At 40.6% G+C, this 18,530-nt stretch overlaps 1 protein-coding gene across 1 annotated transcript in view; it reads left to right on the top strand.

The window, feature by feature from the left end:
- LOC135512536 (ubiquitin carboxyl-terminal hydrolase 13-like) overlaps positions 1-17,629 on the top strand; it is a 52,462-nt gene extending 34,833 nt beyond the window's left edge. Inside the window, exons 13-20 of the mRNA XM_064934659.1 lie at positions 158-332; positions 1,261-1,349; positions 3,649-3,771; positions 5,509-5,652; positions 11,738-11,907; positions 13,284-13,491; positions 14,155-14,239; positions 14,640-17,629. Of these exons, the coding sequence (XP_064790731.1) occupies positions 158-332; positions 1,261-1,349; positions 3,649-3,771; positions 5,509-5,652; positions 11,738-11,907; positions 13,284-13,491; positions 14,155-14,239; positions 14,640-14,736 (1,091 nt within the window). The 3' untranslated portion in view covers positions 14,737-17,629. The remainder of the gene's footprint in view (positions 1-157; positions 333-1,260; positions 1,350-3,648; positions 3,772-5,508; positions 5,653-11,737; positions 11,908-13,283; positions 13,492-14,154; positions 14,240-14,639) is intronic.
- Positions 17,630-18,530: the final 901 nt, after the last annotated feature.

Genomic DNA, 18,530 nt, shown 5'->3' with positions numbered 1-18,530 from the left:
TACTGTAGATGGTGACTCTTGGCTGAATTACTTAATTGTTGGGAAAATAAGTTACTTCAAATGTCCATTGTACAATCACTAAACCCCAATCATCTGAGAGTCCGACAATCGCAACGTATTTTAGGAGGTTAAATGGCTTGACGTGTGTGTGTGACAGAGGAGCTGATAGCGTATGAGGCTAAGCGAAACGAAGCAGAGGAGAACATGAGGGCCCCTCCAGAGCCCGTGAGGGCCCGGATCCCCTTCACAGCGTGCCTGCAGGCCTTCACGGAGCCAGAGAATGTCCCCGACTTCTGGAGCTCGGAGCTGCAGGCCAAATCAGCTGGAGTCAAGTAAGCAAGGTCCTGGTCTAAGGCTGGGAAGAAAGATTGACATCCTACATTGTTGAATTCTCCCGCAGTTTCAACAGTGTGTGGGGATCTATCTATCTTTCTTACATGACTTGGATTTTTGGATCCTGCACCTGAGTTATTTTGCACCATAATATAAACCAGTGTTGGTCGGCTACATGATAAATTAACCGTAAGAAAAATGTACCATTTCACTTTTTTTTAATACCCATACACAAACGACCAAAGATGAATGTAAAGCTGATATTGTACATTGAATGAAAATATAAACAAAATGTTGGTCCCACGTGTAATGAGCTGAAATAAAAGATCCCAGAAATGTTCCACATGCACATAAATATTATTTCTGTAAAATTGTGTGCAACTTTGTTTACGTCCCTGTTAGTGAGCATTTCTCCTTTGCTAAGATAATCCATCTACCTGACAGGTGTGGCATATCAAAAAACTGATTAAACATCAGGATAATTACACAGGTGCACTTTGTGCTGGGGAAAATAAAAGTCCATTCTAACATGTGCAGTTTTGTCACACAACACAATGCCACAAGTTGAGGGTGCGTGCAATTGTCATGGTAACTGCAGGAATGTCCACCAGAGCATTGCATATTTATTTCTCTACCATAAGCCGCATCCAACATTATTTTTGAGAATTTGGTAGTACGTCCAACCGGCCTCACAACAGCAGACCAATTGTACGTGGTCGTGTGGGCGAACGGTTTGCGGTCATGTGAAATCCGTAGGTTAGGGCCTAATTAATTAATTTCAATTGACTGATTTCCTTATGAACTGTAACTCCTTATTTAAATCTTAGAAATTGTTACATGTTGCATTTTATAATTTTGTTGAGTTTAAATAAGTGATCCATATTTCTTTTATAGTTATTTTTCTAAAGTGTAGCCCTCTCTTTCCAGGACTTCCCGTTTCGCCTCCTTCCCAGAGTATCTGGTGGTGCAAATAAAGAAATTCACATTTGTGGTGGACTGGGTTCCAAAGAAAGTAGGTGAGTAGGAGAACTCTCCACAAATGTTTTGGCTTGTCTGGATCCATGATTCTCTAGTACCAAGAGGATGCTGATTTCTGTTTTAACTTTGATACATGTCAACAAACACTGAAATCATATTAAGGGATCGAATGGTCTTTTTCATTGAAGGCCTATAAATGCATTTTATTTTTCAGATTTTCTCTTTATCCCTAGATAATTGTATTAAGTCAGTACTGTAGATCCCCAGCAGAGGGCAATGCCACACAGTGAATCACTGAGGTCCACTGACAATAAATACATACAGTGCATTCAGAAAGTATTCTGACCCCTTGACTTTTTGTTAGGTTACAGCCTTATTCTAAAATATATATTTTTTATTTTTAGCATGAAAATACACAGAATACCCCGTAATGACAAAGCAATAACTGGTTTTTAGAATTTATTTTGCAAATTTATTCAAATAAAGTATTCAGACTCTTTACTCAGAACTTTGTTGAAGCACCTTTTGAGTGATTACAGCCTTGAGTCTTCCTAGGTATGACGCTATAAACTTGGAATAACCTGAATTTGGGGAGTTTCTCCCATTCTTCTCTGCAGATCCTCTCATACTCTGTCAGGTTGCATGGGGAGCATTGCTACACAGCTATTTTCAGGTCCCTCTAGAGAGGTTCGATCAGGTTGAAGACTCCTGCCTTGTCTTGGCTGTGTGCTTAGGGTCGTTGTCCTGTTGTTAGGTGAACCTTGTCACCAGTCTGAGGTCCTGAGCACTCTGGAGCAGGTTTTCATCAATGATCTCTCTGTACTTTGCTCCATTCATCTTTCCCTCGATCCTGACTAGTCTTCCAGTCCTTGCCGCTGAAAAACATCCCCAGTATGATGCTTCACCATAGGGATGGTGCCAGGTTTCCTCCAGACTTGACGCTTGGCATTCAGGCCAAAGAGTTCAATCTTGGTTTCATCAGACCAGAGAATCTTGTTCCTCATGGTCTGAGAGTCTTAAGTGCCTTTTGGCAAACTCCAAGCGGGCTGTCATGTGCCTTTTTTTGAGGAGTGGCTTCCGTCTGGCCACTCTACCATAATGACCTGATTGGTGGAGTGCTGCAGAGATGGTTGTCCTTCTGGAAGGTTCTCCAATCTCCACAGAGGAACTCTGGAGCTCTGTCAGAGTGACCATCAGATTCTTGGTCACCTCCCTCACTAAGGCCCTTCTCCCCAGATTACTCAGTTTGGCCGGGCGGCCATGTCTAGGAAGTCTTGGTGGTTCCAAACTTCTTCCATTTAAGAATGATGGAGGCCACTGTGTTTTTGGAGACAATCAATGCTGCAGACATTTTTTGGTACCCTTCCCCAGATCTGTGTCTCGAAACAATCCTGTCTCAGAGCTCTACAAACAATTCCAAAAATATGATTGGGATTGAGGAAGGTTAACTATTAGAGATGCAGTTCAAATTAGGTTATTCCTGCATCTTGCAATTGAGATACTTGTTTTTGCAAGTTCTGGTTTTTAATCATGTGGACCCCAAAAGGTTTTTACAGCTATATTCAATATTCTCTCATACTGATATGGTAGCTACATATTTTGTACTGTAGCTATAGTGGTGAATGTGAGTGTAGTCATTCAGTTATCTGCTTGAATGACCATGCCCAAGTCCCGTCTTCTCTTGCTCATGTTCTTTTAAAACTCTGGGTTGCATTCATTAGTTATTCATTAGGGCACATCGTAGCAAAACGTTCTGCAACAGGGATTGAAACATGTTGGACAAGTCCCAATTGTATTTCCTTATTTTATTTGTGTTTTTCAACCCCCTTTTCTCCCCAATTTCGTGGTATCCAATTGTTGGTAATTACTATCTTGTCTCATTGCAACAACTCCCGTACGGGCTCGGGAGAGACGAAGGTCAAAAGCCATGTGTTCTCTGAAACACAACCCAATGAAGTCGCACTGCTTCTTAACACAGCGAGCATCCAACCCGGAAGCCAGCTGCACCAATGTGTCTGAGGAAACACCGTGCACCTGGCAACCTTGGTTAGTGTGCACTGCGCCCGGCCCGCCACAGGAGCCGCTGGTGCGCGATGAAACAAGGATATCCTTACCGGCCAAACCTAACCTAAAACCTAATCCCTAACCCGGACGATGCTCGCCCAATTGTGCGTCGCCCCACGGACCACCCGGTCGCGGCCGAGTGCAACAGAGCCTGGGCGCGAACCCAGAGTCTCTGGTGGCACAGCTAGCGCTGCGATGCTTCCCTATTTCACTCAATTTTGGAGCCTTTTCTCCATTTCGAGCTGAACATGACCCTGACCTGTTTTTCAACAGATTTGTCCATAGACATCCCAGACTTCCTGGACCTGTCTCGGCTCCGGGGAACAGGACTGCAGGCGGGAGAACAAGAGCTCCCAGACCTCACACCCCCCATCGTCCTCCCTGAAGACACCAGAGGTAAGAAGGGCTTCTTTAGAACGAAGATACTGACAAACCAATCTACCCACAGCTGGGAGGAGTTTGACTTTAGGTGTTGGACGTGGCTAGCAAAGTTGACGTTTGGGCCAAGCTAAATCTAGCATGCCTAACGAGTAACGTTTTGGGCCTAACGCTGAGCAACATAGAAGTGGTACTGTTTGTAGCTTATATGCTTTGCATTCCCCTAATCTCCGTTCCTCCTTCAGAGGCGGTTGCTTGGATGGATTTAGCTACAGTGCGTCTGTAGTGTGACTACAGTGCATCTGTAGTGTGACTACAGTGCATCTGTAGTGTGACTACAGTGCATCTGTAGTGTGACTACAGTGCATCTGTAGTGTGACTACAGTGCGTTTGTCCGTGCACCTCTTTAATAGTTTAGCAGCCATTAGGCACATCGTGTTCTATACAGTCCTAGACCTAAAAACACTTTATGTGCTCTAGGCAAGCAATAAAGCTTGTCCTGGTACCCTGTAGTGCTCCATTGACACAATGGTTGTCTTGTAGAAGCTGCTTCAACCTTGTTAAGCTACAACTCGGGGTTGAAACGCAACAATTTTATTTTAGAAGACTAATATAACATAATTACCGTGTTCCTCCTTCCTAAAATGAGGTGTCATGGGTAAATGCTAAGCGGCCAAAAAACAAAAGACATTTGCCTGATTTTAGATGTTGTAAATGTGTTTTCAATGGAGCGATTTATTAAAGTTTTATGATTTCTCTTAAGGACTGTTCCTGAAAAAGTAACAAAGCAGTTGGCCATTTTTGTTTTCTCTCATAATCAAATTACTGGTACAACACCTACATACAGTAATGTAAATCTTAGTTCTCAGTGTTACTAATGCATTTGTGATTTATAAAGCATTTTTTAAATGAGCTCCATGAATCTTAAATTAAACACCAGCCCATTGTCCCTTGACCTGAATCACTACAGCAATGAATTACATTTCTGAATCGGACAACGCCTGATGAAATTTGATGTGATTTCCGAGTTTTAAGCAAATGCTCCTTCAAATGCATCATTTCCCATCAATTATCTTTACGGATGTAGTATTGATTTGGCATATGGAACCTGAGGTTTAATTTTTTTTATAGAAAAACATTACAAGTTTACCACCTTGAGCCATAAGTCAATACTTGTTTTAAAACTGAAGAGTGACTTGAACGGTAAGGATGCTATTTTAGGTCCATGTTAGACTTTTTTACTAACCATATATTGAATTCATTAATCTGATAGATTCAGATAAATCAAAAAGTGTAGCTACAGCATGAATATAATTTAACTAGTTAAAAAAAACATTTTGTTCCTTGGAAATAATCACTAGTTTTCTTTACCTTTCAGACAACTCGATGAACTCCTCAGATTGTAAGTATTCAGTTTCTCCTATCCTTCCGCTATATATACCTAACACATTACAAAGATTTACCACTATGGAACAAAAAGTTGTGACAATTCTAGTGAAAATAAGTAAGACGTCGCAAAACCAACAGCTGCTGCAACTGCCGCGTAACTTTTCCTACTTACAAAAACTTGATTTATGAGCCTGTTTTTTTATTAGTAAGCACTGGGTAAGTACAGCATGTCCCTGCGCGGTTCCTCTCCAGTCCCTCTTTAATGAGGCCCAAAGAGAAAACAAAACCACCTTTAGAACCTATGAGGTTTGTAAAGAGCGTGGGCGGCACTGATGTTTATTGGTAGTTTTTTTTGCTTGTCCTCAGCCCCAGAAATAGACGAGTCAGCGGCAATGCAGCTGGCAGAGATGGGCTTCCCTCTGGAGGCCTGCCGGAAGGCCATCTACTACACTGGGAACATGGGCCCCGAGATGGCCTTCAACTGGATCATAGCACACATGGAGGAGCCTGGTAAGAGTCACATGGATGTTATTCACGTCTGATTTCTCAGCCTCTTCTGGGCACATGTGGGAGTGGGCAATGCATGCTCTAAAACATCACTAAAGTGACATGTGCGTCACAGGAGGAGTCCCCAGCTGCCTCCTGGGGGTGTTTGTGTGTCTAAGGACTGATACATTTGCATAATTTTCAATGAGCAATTCATAATTACATGCTATAACTGCATGTTTCTTATGCAAACAATGTAAATAGATTGTTTTAATGTCCATTACTAAAGCGCTTTTGTGTGTTAGCATGCTAACATAAATTGTATTTAGCTAGCTTAAAATAAAAATGAATCCAGTACCAGTCAGAAGTTTGGACACACATGCTCATTTATTTTTAATATTTTATACATTGTTGAATAATAGTGAAGACAACACTATGAAATAACACATATAACACATAAAAAAGTGTTCAACAAATCAATATATATTTTATAATTGAGATTCTTAAAAGTAATCACCCTTTGCCTTGATGACAGTTTTGCACACTCTTGGCATTCTCTCAACCAGCTTCATGAGGTAGTCACCTGGAATGCATTTCAATTAACAGGTGTGCCTTCTTAAAAGTTAATCTGTGGAATTTCTTTCCTTCTTAATGTGTTTGACCCAATCAGTTGTGTTGTGACAAGGTAGCCCAATTTGGAAAAAGACCATGTCCATATTATGGCAAGAACAGCTCAAATAAGCAAAGAGAAATTACAGTCCATCATTACTGTAAGACATGAAGATCAGTCAATGGGGAACATTTGAGGAACTTTTAAAGTTTCTTCAAGTGCAGTTGCAAAAACCATCAAGCGCTATGATGAAACTGGCTCTCGTGAAGACCGCCACAGGAAAGGAAGACCCAGAGTTACCTCTGCTGCAGAGGATACGTTCAGAGGAGTAACCAGCCTCATAAATTGCAGCCCAAATAAACAGACATCTCAACATCAACTGTTCAGAGGAGACTGTGTGAATCAGGCCTTTATGATCTAATTGCTGCAAAGAAACTACTACTAAAGGACACCGATAATAAGAAGAGACATGCTTGGGCCAAGAAACACAAGCAATTGACATTAGACCGGTGGAAATCTGTTGTTTGGTCTGATGAGTCCAAATCTGAAATTTTTGGTTCCAACTGCTGTGTCTTTGTGAGGTGAACGGATGATCTCCGCATGTGTGGTTCCCACCATGAAGCATGGAGAAGAAGGTGTGGGGGTGCTTTGCTGGTGACACTGTCAGTGATTTATTTAGAATTCAAGGCACACTTTAACCAGCATGGCTACCACAGTATTCTACAGCGATACACCATCCCAGCTGGATTGAGCTTATTTGTTTTTCAACAGGACAATGGCCCAACACACATACAGGATGTGTAAGGGCTATTTGACCAAGAAGGAGAGTGATGGAGTGCTGCATCATATGACTTCAACCCAATTGAGATGGTTTGGGATGAGTTGGACCACAGAGTGAAGGAAAAGCAGCCAACAAGTGCTCAGCATATGTGACAAACCTTTCATCTGCAGAAATGATTCAGTTGTGCAAACCCACATTTTCATCAGCTGTCCGGGTGGCTGGTCTCATACGATCCTCCAGGTGAAGAAGTCAGATGTGGAGTTCCTGGGCTGGTGTAGTTACACGTGGTCTGCGGTTGTGAGGCCAGTTGGATGTACTGCCAAGTTCTCTAAAACGACGGAAGTGGCTTATGGTAGAGAAATTAACATTCAATTCTCTGGCAACAGCTCTGGTGGACAGTCCTGCAGTCAGCATGCCATTTGCTTGCTCCCTGTTAACTTCAGAAATGGTTGTCTCACAATCCAATGCCACAGATGTCTGAAGTTTTGAGGTGGCGTGCAATTGGCATGCTTGACTGCAGGACTGCACCAGTGCTGTTGCCAGAGAATTTCATGTTAATTTCTCTAACATAAGCTGGCTTCAACGTCATTTTAGAGAATTTGACATCAAGTCCAACCGGCCTCACAACCGCAGACTGTGTGTGGCGTCGTGTGGATGCACGGTTTGCTGATGTCAATGTTGTGAACAGCGTGACACATAGTGGGGTTATGGTATGGGCAGGCATAAGCTATGGGCAGCGAACACAATTGCATTTTATAGATGGAAATTTGAATGCACAGATACCGTGATGAAAGCCTGAGGCCCATTATCGTGCCATTAATTCGCAACCATCACCTCATGTTTCAGCATAATGCACGACGACCTCATGTCGCAAAGATCTGTACACAATTCCTGGAAGCTGAAAATGTCCCAGTACTTCCACAGCTTGCATACTCACCAGATGTGTCACCCATTGAACATGTTTGGGATGCACTGAATCAACGTGTATGACAGCGTGTTCCTACTGTCCAGCAACTTCACACAGCCATTGAAGAGGAGTGTGACAACATTCCATAGGCCACCGTCAACAGCCTGATGAACTCTATGTGAAGGAGATGTCCCGCTGACTTTTCTGGTTTTCTGATACATGCCCCTACCTTACTTTTAAGGTTTCTATGACCAACAGATGCATATCTGTATTCCCAATCATGTGAAATCCATAGATTAGGGCCTCATATATTTATTTCAATTGACTGATTTCTTTATATGTACTGTAAATCAGTAAAATCTTAAATGTTTTAATTTGTAGAATAACTGGAATTAAAGCCATACCTTAACAAGGGTCCCAGGACAAGTAGAGAGCTCAATGTTAATGTCATTCAACAAAGGTAAACGCCCTGAGTTTGCTCAATGTCATTGGCACTTGGCTTAGAACCGGTGCTTTGGTCAGATGACATGAAAATAGAGTTCTTTGGCCACACAAACCAGTGGTGGGTTTTGCATTGAAAGATGCATATGCAGAAAATAACCCCATACCTTCTATAAAATATGGTGGTGGATCTTTGATGTTATGGGGCAATTTTGCTTCCACTGGTCCTGGGGCCCTTGTTAAGGTCAACAACATCATGAACCCAGTACCACTGCATTTTAGTCAAAAACCTGGTTTCCTCTGCCAGGAGGCTGAAACTTGGCTGCAAGTGGATCTTCCAGCAAGACAATAAACTAGAGCAAACATCCAAATCCACAAATAAATGGTTCATTGACTATTAAAATCAACATTTTGCAATGGTCATCTGTCTCCGGACCTGAACCCCTTGAAAACATGTTTTGAATTGAGGTGATCAGTCCATAAGTGCAGACGAAGGATATCAAGGATCTGAAAAGATTATGTATGGAGGAATGGTGTAAGATCCCTCCCAATGTGTTCTCCAATTTCATAAAACATTTTAGAAAAAGGCTCTGTGCCATTATCCTCGCAAGGTGAGGCATTGAACAGTATTTAGAAACAGGGGTGCCAATATCTTTGATCCCCATCTTTTTGAGAATTATTATTTCTCCCCCTTCCACTTGCCTCTTACATTTTTTGCGGTAATGCTGCGATTTAGTTTGTTGTAATTTTAAGTCGAGCAAACATTTCCATACATGTTTGTTAGCTGCATGTGTTTCATAACTCCACGAGTCCTATTTATGATATCATTTACAAAGATTACACCGTTTAAAAAATAAATAAACCCAAAACATTTTTTTAATCAATTTGTATATTTGAGTTTAACCATAATATTTGTTGTCTTTTCTGGTGGATTAAACTGAAATTGCAACCAACATTCTATGGCTTATTTTGGAGATATCATTTTATAATAACTGAAAGTGAAGGTTATAATCTGAATAAAGGGAAAAAGGCCATTCTTGAACATGGGGTGAGATATTGGGCGGCAAGTTCAAACCCCCGAGCTGACAAGGTACATTTCTGTCGTTCTGCCCCTGAACAGGCAGTTAACCCACTGTTCCTAGGCCGTCATTGAAAATAAGAATGTGTTCTTAACTGACTTGCCTAGTTAAATAAAGGTAAAATAAAAATGAATATTCTTACTAATCTGCTAGAGAACCAGTTCTGATTAAAATATCACTTTTGTAGAAGTTGTATATATTTATTTTGTGATCCAATATGTAATCCAGAGAGGTTATAAAAATGATCTAGATCCTCTGAGGCTGTGGAGGGATCCAAATTGTGGATTTAAAAGAAAACATGAATCCCAATGAAACCTTTTGTTTTTAAGCCCTGGAGTTCTAGCCCCTTGATATTATTGTTGGATCTGATTTTAATAGCTAACATTTCGATAGCCATAATAAATGGATATGTCAATAGTGGACAACCTTGTTTTACTCCTCTCAACAGTTTAATAGTTTCTGAGAAAAGACATTATTTACAGTTTTACGCCTACTGTAGGGTTATTATACAACTTTAACCAATTTTATAGGAGATTCTCAAAAATGGAAATGTTATATATAAATTCCAGTTGTACTTTATCAAAAGCCTTTTCAAAGTCAGCAATGAATACCAGGCTTGGTTTTCCTGATTTTTCATAGTGTTCTATTGTTTCCAGTACTTGTCTTATATTATCTCCAATGTATCGTCCATGTTAAAAAAACCTGTCTGCTTACAGTAGGATGAATAATATCCAACAATACATTTTTGAATTATATGCACTATGTATTTAGCTAGAATGTTTTGCATCACATTTTTTTTAAATTGACTGAATCCTTATATTTACCACTTGGGTCCTGTTTCAGTAATAATGAAATCAGACCTTGTGGTTGAGTATCTGATAATCTACCATTTTTATAGGAGTTGTTAAAACATGCTTAAAACTGTCCTCTGAGTACAGAAAAAAAGGGTTGCTATACCTGAACTAGTATGTCATCCAGCCTTGGAGTTTTCCCAGACTTTCCCAGCTTTTATTGCATCAAGAAGTATTACTTGTGAAATCTCTTTGTCTGAGCAATTGTGTTAGTATAATATAATTTCTCCCTTTTTTGCATACAATATAGGTCAGTGTTTATTTTATTCATAATTGTGGACCTGACTAATGTGGTTTAACACTAGCACACACAGTCAAATTGTACAGGTCTGTAACAACTGTGTCAATTAAGGCCCAATCAGGTCAAAACGAGGGAGGAACGGTGTTGTATTGCCATAGTAACTTTTTAAAACTGCCATCTGTTTTTGTTTTAGTCCCTCCTAAATTCTTAATTGCTTGTGTGGAAGTGCAGTTAGGAAGTCACATATCAGCTTTTTAATATGCATGAGGCATCAGCCAGTCTCTTTTGCACTCTCCCTGAAATCCAGCTTTATTACAGTTGTTTAATAAACTCTGTATTAAAGGAGTAGTTCACTACTTTCAAGGTGAAGAATCATCTATGGGCCAGGAGAAACTGTAGTCCATGGTTCAGTTCTCCTTAAACAGCCTCCACAAACTTGAGCTAACTTTAGTCGCCACAAGCTAACAATCAATTGAAGTGATGGGGGCATGTGTACATGTTTTGTTTTTAAATGGCCAAATCACCTTTAAGTAACATCAAACCAAATATGGAGTTGATTTCAGGTGATTTGAACAATTGTTTTCAAACATGCTTACATCACTTCCATTGATTGTTAGCTTGTGGTGACTAAAGTTAGCTGAAGTTTGTAGTGTCTGTTTAAAGAAAATGGAAACCTTGATTACAGATTCTCTTGGCCCATAGATTACCTTCAGGTTAAGGAACCATCTAAAATCTAGTTGTAAAATTGTGAACTACTCCTTTTAATTTCTGTACCCTGTTTGTTATATCTTTTAAAGTGGATTTATAAGTTTGTCTTAAACAATATTATAGTCACTTCTGCATACAGAGTGGTATTGTTGGAAAGTTACTAATGAAGAGGCTTTTTTTCTCTCTCACAAACACAACCCAGTGACCAAGCCCCTCCTTTACAGCTCGCCAAGAGATTCAAGGACAAATAGGCAGACCGACACAAACAGGCTCTCTTAAGCTGAACATGCCATACTTGTACTAACAATGACCTATATTAATTAGGTGACTATGGACTATGATAACCCAAAAATAACCAGGCTGATGAGGCCTTAGGAACACATCCTTGTGTAATTGTGCTCTTCCTGATTTGACCCTTGTTTGAATGGGTGATTTACTGATTTATGTACCATGTTTATAGTAGAGCTTTCTCCTTATTTCCTCTTTTCCAGACTTTGCTGAGCCCCTGGCATTGCCAACCTTCATGGAGCCCGGCCCTTCCGTGGCCAGCTCGGGGCTGGCTGCCACCCCCCTGGACAACCATCCTCCAGAGGAGAGCATCGCCATCCTCACCTCCATGGGCTTCCCCCGCCGCCACACCGTCCAGGCCCTAAAAGCCACGGTCAGTGGCTCTCTTTCTCTCCTGCTGCTCACACTCACTCTAGTGAAACAACACAAAAATGATATTGTCCTGGTCTAGGAAGCAGTGCTTTGGTAGTTTTTAATTAGACTTTTTCAGATTTGAATTATCGTAGAGATATATATACTGTGTTGTGGAATATGGAAAATAAACCATCTTTCCAAAGCCTGTTCTGTAGCTAAAACCTTGCAAAGATGGAAAGGGAGACTTATCATGTTTTAAGTAGGTTAATATCCCCAAAACTTTTAACCAAGATGTTTTATTTCTCTGTCAGACATTTGGCCTGCTATTTATATTTGGGCCATTGATGTAAAAATGATGGGGAGTGGCTTTCTATAGTGCCAAACCGTGCTGGAGAATCATGCCCTCTCAGCTATTAACAACTTGGCTGGCCTGCTTGTTTACTTGATATATTGCAGTTTTAATAACTCCTTCATGTCCTTGGTTGCTTGAGATCCCTGTTCTACATGCTGTTTACAAATAGTCCAAGCATCGAGCCCGACATGGTGCATAGCTAGGCTCGTTCAGCTTTTCAGTTCTATGAGTCAGATCGTTGTGTGTCATACACGCAGTCATTTTAGCACAGTTATTTTTATGCATTTGTTTGTGTGTTCCTCCAATGTACCTCGAATGAAACCACTAATTCATTCAATTCCGTTATGAATTGTATAAACGTTGAATTCCATTATAGTGGCTGCTATTTTTAGATGGTGCCTTTAAAAAAAATCTTTTCATCAGTCACCTGCCCTTGTCAGCATAAAATAGATCCCACGTTCTCTACGAAAACAGACCCTCTGATTTCCTTGTTTACCATTCCTAACACCTCCAAACCCCTTGTCATCCATTTTCTTCTCATGAAAAAGCCCAGGGTCCTCGTGAGTTATGTAGGAGTGTGAAACATTAGAGGGTCTCCAGGGTCTTCTAATAATAGCCCAGTGAGCATGCAGGAAGTGTTCAACCTCACTGGCCTGTCTGACTGCCTGCCTGTGCATGGCCAGAAAAAGCAGACAGCATCATCATCATTATTCCCCCCAATGTGATCTCTTGATGTTCTCAATCCTGTTACATTCTCTTGAAGCATGCCAGTCACAATTGTCCATCTTCTGAGACCTCTGAATTTGAGAAGACTTAGGGGAGAGAGGAAGCATATTCTACTGTGTCTTCATAACACAAGGTCACTGATAATGGTAATTACATGACAATTTAGCCTACCCATTATGACTTTTTGGTTCTTTCGGATTCATCGAAACAAGCAGGTAGTAGTGTAAAAAAAATGACCAGTACCAAAAAGTACTGTCAGTAATCAACCACTGAAATAGGTCTGTGAAAGGATGTGTCACCAACATTCGTTGTTTCAGAACAACAACCTGGAGCGGGCGCTGGACTGGATCTTCACCCACACGGAGAGGGAGGAGGAGGAGGAGGAGAATAGCGATGCCCTGTCTGACATGGCCGATACCACGGAGCCCAACGACACCGCCTTCTCCAATGCCAACACGCACAGCGACTCCACACTGTCCCCAGACCAGGACGCCTCAGGCCCCCAGATCAAAGACGGACCCGGGCGTGAGTGACTATGCATGACCTCTGACCTCTAAGACTGATCTAGTGTCAGTTCCACCCTCCCCAGTCCTAACCATAACCATTATGATCTAGAGACACTGATCTAGGATCAGCTCCACCCTCCCCAGTCCTAACCATAACCATTATGGGCAAAACGATAAAGACAGAAATGACAAAAGGAGAAGAATTACACAAATACAAATGTGGTACAGGAGCTGGGTAAAAAGTTATTTAGCTGCTTTGAATATAAAGCTCACTGCTTGCTGCACCCATATGATGCAACAATTGCTGTTTGCAGGTACATTTAGAACAAAACCATCCTTTCACCAATTGTGAAAGGCTTCTCTTTCCACTTCCATTCTGACACAATCCTGTTAAAGGAAGGAAGCACACAGTTTTTATGTCACATGTTTGGCTTAAGATTTCATGTTTGAGGAGACTCATTCTATTCAGGGTCTCAGCCTATATGATTTTGAACTCAGAAATGCAAATCATGGACCACAGTCTCTCCAACTACAACCTGCATTGGTTGAATATGATCAGATAGAGATTAGATAGTTTTACTAGCTTGTTCTCATGGGTATACTGTAGGGAAAATGCATCTGTTCTGTTCACAAGGGAGTTGTGGTTTTGTGTAACGATTTGGTTTGACTTCCTGTTTTACAGGTTACGAGCTTTTTGCTTTCATAAGCCACATCGGAGCGTCCACGATGTCTGGTCATTATGTATGCCACATCAAAAAGGAAGGAAGGTAAGTCGGTCACAATGTACATACTCTACATTTATCTCTGCTAGATCCCCTTTCATAATGAAGGATTGAAAAACAAATTATATAGACAGACTGTTTCCACCAGCCGTTGCATTGCACATTTTTTATATATTCCAACACTAGCACTCCTGATTAGACTAATCAAGGGCTTGATCATAGTTGACGAGTTGAATCGGGTTTGCTAGTGTTGGAGTCAATCAAGTATTATATTTGATCGGGTAGCTGTCTTCACCGACCAGATTGGGAAACACTGTCCTAAGAGACTACTTAGATCATTTTGTAATTAGTGGTCTACAATGTGGCATTTGCAAATCAAGATGAAACTAAATGTATAGATGAGGTTTTAACAGGTTACCCATGTTATCCCCCCCCCCCATGTCAGATGGGTGATCTTCAATGACCACAAAGTGTGTTTGTCAGAAAGGCCTCCAAAAGACTTGGGCTACATCTACTTTTATCGTCGACTGTCTAACAGCTAGACCAAGCGCCCCCACCCTCCAACCTTAGAGAACCACATCCTCACAATCAGAAGACCGGAAGATGACCACAGTGGAAATTATGGAAACACTCGCAACCCAGACCAGCCAAAAAAAGATAGGAACCGCTCGACTCAGCCAAGTCACTCAAGAGCAACCGGAAAGTGCGGTCAAAAGGGAAAGCAATTAACTTTTTGTACGTCTCTGTGATTCCCGTGTGCTTGTGTGTATTGAAACGTGTCATTTGTCTGCGGCAAGTGTCAAACTCATTCCACGGAGGGCCAAGTGTCAGCGGATTTTTGCTCCTCCCTTGTACTTGATTAATTAGTAAAGACATCCCCTCACCTGGTTGTCTAGGTCTTAATTGAAAGACAAAACAAAAATCTACAGACACTAGGCCCTCCCTGGAATGAGTTTGCCACCCCTGGTCTACGGCGTAGGTACAGAGGGATGTGTGCAATTTCAGTTATCGGAGTGCTCCACAGTTCTAGTATCGGCATATCTCTTACTATACATTTTCTATGCCTTAAGCTACTGTGCCAGTATTTTTATTGAAGTGGTACGTTTTATAAACGGCGGGCATGGTCCCAAAAGTGGTCACGAATCACTGCTAGCCCTGAAAGCAGAACTCGATAAAAAGAAAACACAATGCTGCTGGGAGCTTTGCATGTGCCATGCAGAACGGAATATTGGAGAATGTTTTGCATCTATAGGGAATTAAAGGGATATCAGGAACCCTTAACATGTGATGCAGGATAGAAAATGATGGTATTGAATGCAGAGAAATAGCCAGCATAGGCAAGTGTCAGAATAGAGATTTTTTTTGTTGAAAAACCACTCTTAACTATTATGGATACTGAATAAGTAATACCCTTATTGGAGGGTCCGATGTCCTGTAATGAGGTTAGTCATACCTGTCTGGTTTTAATTTGCAGGTTTTTCTGGGCAAACTATTTTCTGTACAGTGACAATTGGAGTCAAGTTTCAGTTGCCAGGAGAATGTCATTTTTTATTGAATATCTGAAAGCACTTTGACAGATTTTTTTTATATCCCTGCCTTTTTACATAGAAATAGAACCAGGAGTATAAATTGAATCAGATACCCTAAACTGATATTTTATTTTCTTGAATATGGTAAAAGCCTGTGACAATGTGGTTGTAACCTAGAAAATGACTACTGTTATATCACCTTTCTATTTTCAAAGTGTTCCTCAGACCATGTTGATTACACAGTGTATGCATGCATACAGTATTGGTTGGCATTTGTTTGCGCGCCTAATATGATTACATTTTGTGGAAGGACAGACAATGCATGAGGTAAATGTTTGCCAATTATTGTAGTCCTCAAACTCTGAGTAATACCGCATTTTAATATTCGATATGCCACCATCATTTTAATGTAGAACGTATGCATTTGAACAGTCATCTGTGTTTTCCTCATTATTATAGCAATATGCACTGGGACAGAATCTCTTCTCTTGAGCATACACCACGTACTGTAGGTTACGACCTACAACTTGTTTCAGAATGTGTTCTCGTACTTTAGGCCGTCATGCTGTGCTGAATGTATTCCTTATTGTGCTCACTGCAACCAACCAACCCCCCCCCCTCAACTTTAATGCTAAATTCTAACACATATCAGAGACAACACTGGCCCTACTCGTGCATAGTCACCAACCGTTGTGTATGTTAATACTGTATTCAGCATTTTACTCATACTCGCTGCTCATTCATTCTCTCACTGTTCATTTCCGTGTCCAGCACAGTCACACCTTAGATAGTTTGCACTTCTATGTCTTATTCTCATGACCCTATACAGCCACTCTATCAAAGACAGTTCATCGACCGGTTGTAGTAGAAAATCCAGCTGCAGTGTTGCCTAGAGTTCATTGTATGGTTGTTACATATCGACAAGGTAGTGGATTGCAATGTCGCATATCAAAAACCCTTTACTTTTTTCTCTTGTCTTTTGAATACTTACCTGGGCAGTATTCCATCAAAGCAGGTTTCCTGGAAGAGTCAAGAACATGATTGTGCTTGCATTGCAATAATGCACCTTCGGTTTCATGTACTCCGCAATGCAAAAGTTTTCAGAGACTAAAACTGCATATAAACTCAAACATACTTTCTTGCTGCGCAGGATGAATCATGTTTTTAGACCCACAATGGGAAACCAGATCATGGTTTTGATTTACTAGAGCCCTTAATTGTTTTGGGGAAGATTACAATTCCCCCTCTCAAATCGATCCCTGAAGATCTCCCATCCTTGTCAGACACTACTTGATAAATTGCTTCTGTTACCTATGCAATTCTTCATGGTCTCTTTGCAAGTATTGTTTTTGCCATCTCCCTTCCACACTTGTTTATTATTCAATAAGAATGGAATGAATCCCTCTGTCCCATTCTAAGATTGTCATTACTGGTCCTTGACGGGTCAGTTTAGTAGTTACATTTATTATACAACGGTCTGATTGCTGAGGAGAGGTGGGTGTTCTATGCATTCTAGTTCTATACCGTTTTGTCCTGGGTCCCTCCCATCTGGTCAACTCTGGCTGTTTTAGACTGGCAGGGTGCCCGCTCACCTTCTTGCTCTCCATTCACTGTGGAATTGATCGCTATGGAGGACGTCTGTGTTGTCTTCTCTCAGCTCTCTCTTCATCTGTCACTTCCTCTCCACCACTATTTTGTGAGGTTGTGAAAGGTAGTGGTTTACCTTTCGTCACAAAACGCCTTGCTACTGCTAGCATGTGCACTAAAAGTTGACATTTGGCCTGTACAATACATGTATTTTTCTTTTATTTCATTTAACTAAATGTTCAATGATACTTCACCTGTTTTTACTTGATTTTTCTTTGCCTTTTTTGCAAACAAGTTTGTTCCCATTCTGTAGTTTATTACATACAGTTTCCCTGAAGGGATTATTTAAAGTTGACTTTTGTAATGTATGTTTGCATAGTTCAATAAACTACACATTTTCTTGACATTTGACACTTCTGTATTTTAGTGCATTGTTACTGAGGAACTAGTGTGGCTTGGCCATGGTTCCTCATCACAATTCCTCAATGGTTTTCAATTACATGGCTTCTCTAGTTCTTTACTCGATAAACAGTAGAAAAGCAAGCATAATGTATAATTTTAATTGAAGACTGTTTTTTGTTTAGTTATGTGGTAGGAAGGGAGAGCTGCAGCATAAAGTACCCATAAAGACAATGGAATACAAACCTTGGTAGGCATGCAATGATAAAATATATACAACAAAATACACAATTTGAATATTAGTTTATTTTAAAAGAACGTTCATATACGGTATGTCTGAAAGGTGTTAATGCTTGACTAGTTTAAGTACAGTACCAGTCAAAATTTTGGCCTCACCTACCAATTCCAGGATTTCTTTATTTTTACTATTTTCTACATTGTAGAATAATAGTGACTACAAACTATGAAATAAGATACATGGAATCATGTAACCAAAAAAAGTATTAAAAAAATCAATATTTAATTTTAGATTCTTCAAAGTAGCCACCCTTTGCCTTGATGACAGCTTTGCACACTTGGCATTCTCTCAACCAGCTTCATGAGGTAGTCACTTGGAATGCATTTCAATTAACAGGTGTACCTTGTTAAACGTTCATTTGTGGAATTTCTTTCCTTAGGGGTGGTATACAGAAGATAGGGCTGTTTTACTAAAGACCAGGTTCATATTATGACAAGAACCGCTCAAATAAGCAAAGAGAAACGACAGTCCAATAGTTTAAGACATGAACGTCAGTCAATTCGGAAAATTTGAAGAACTTTTA

The sequence above is a fragment of the Oncorhynchus masou genome, chromosome 24 (assembly GCF_036934945.1).
Source record: "Oncorhynchus masou masou isolate Uvic2021 chromosome 24, UVic_Omas_1.1, whole genome shotgun sequence".
NCBI lineage: Eukaryota > Metazoa > Chordata > Actinopteri > Salmoniformes > Salmonidae > Oncorhynchus > Oncorhynchus masou.
The sequence above is the reverse complement of the archived record's forward strand: the minus strand, read 5'-3'. Positions and strand labels throughout refer to the sequence as shown.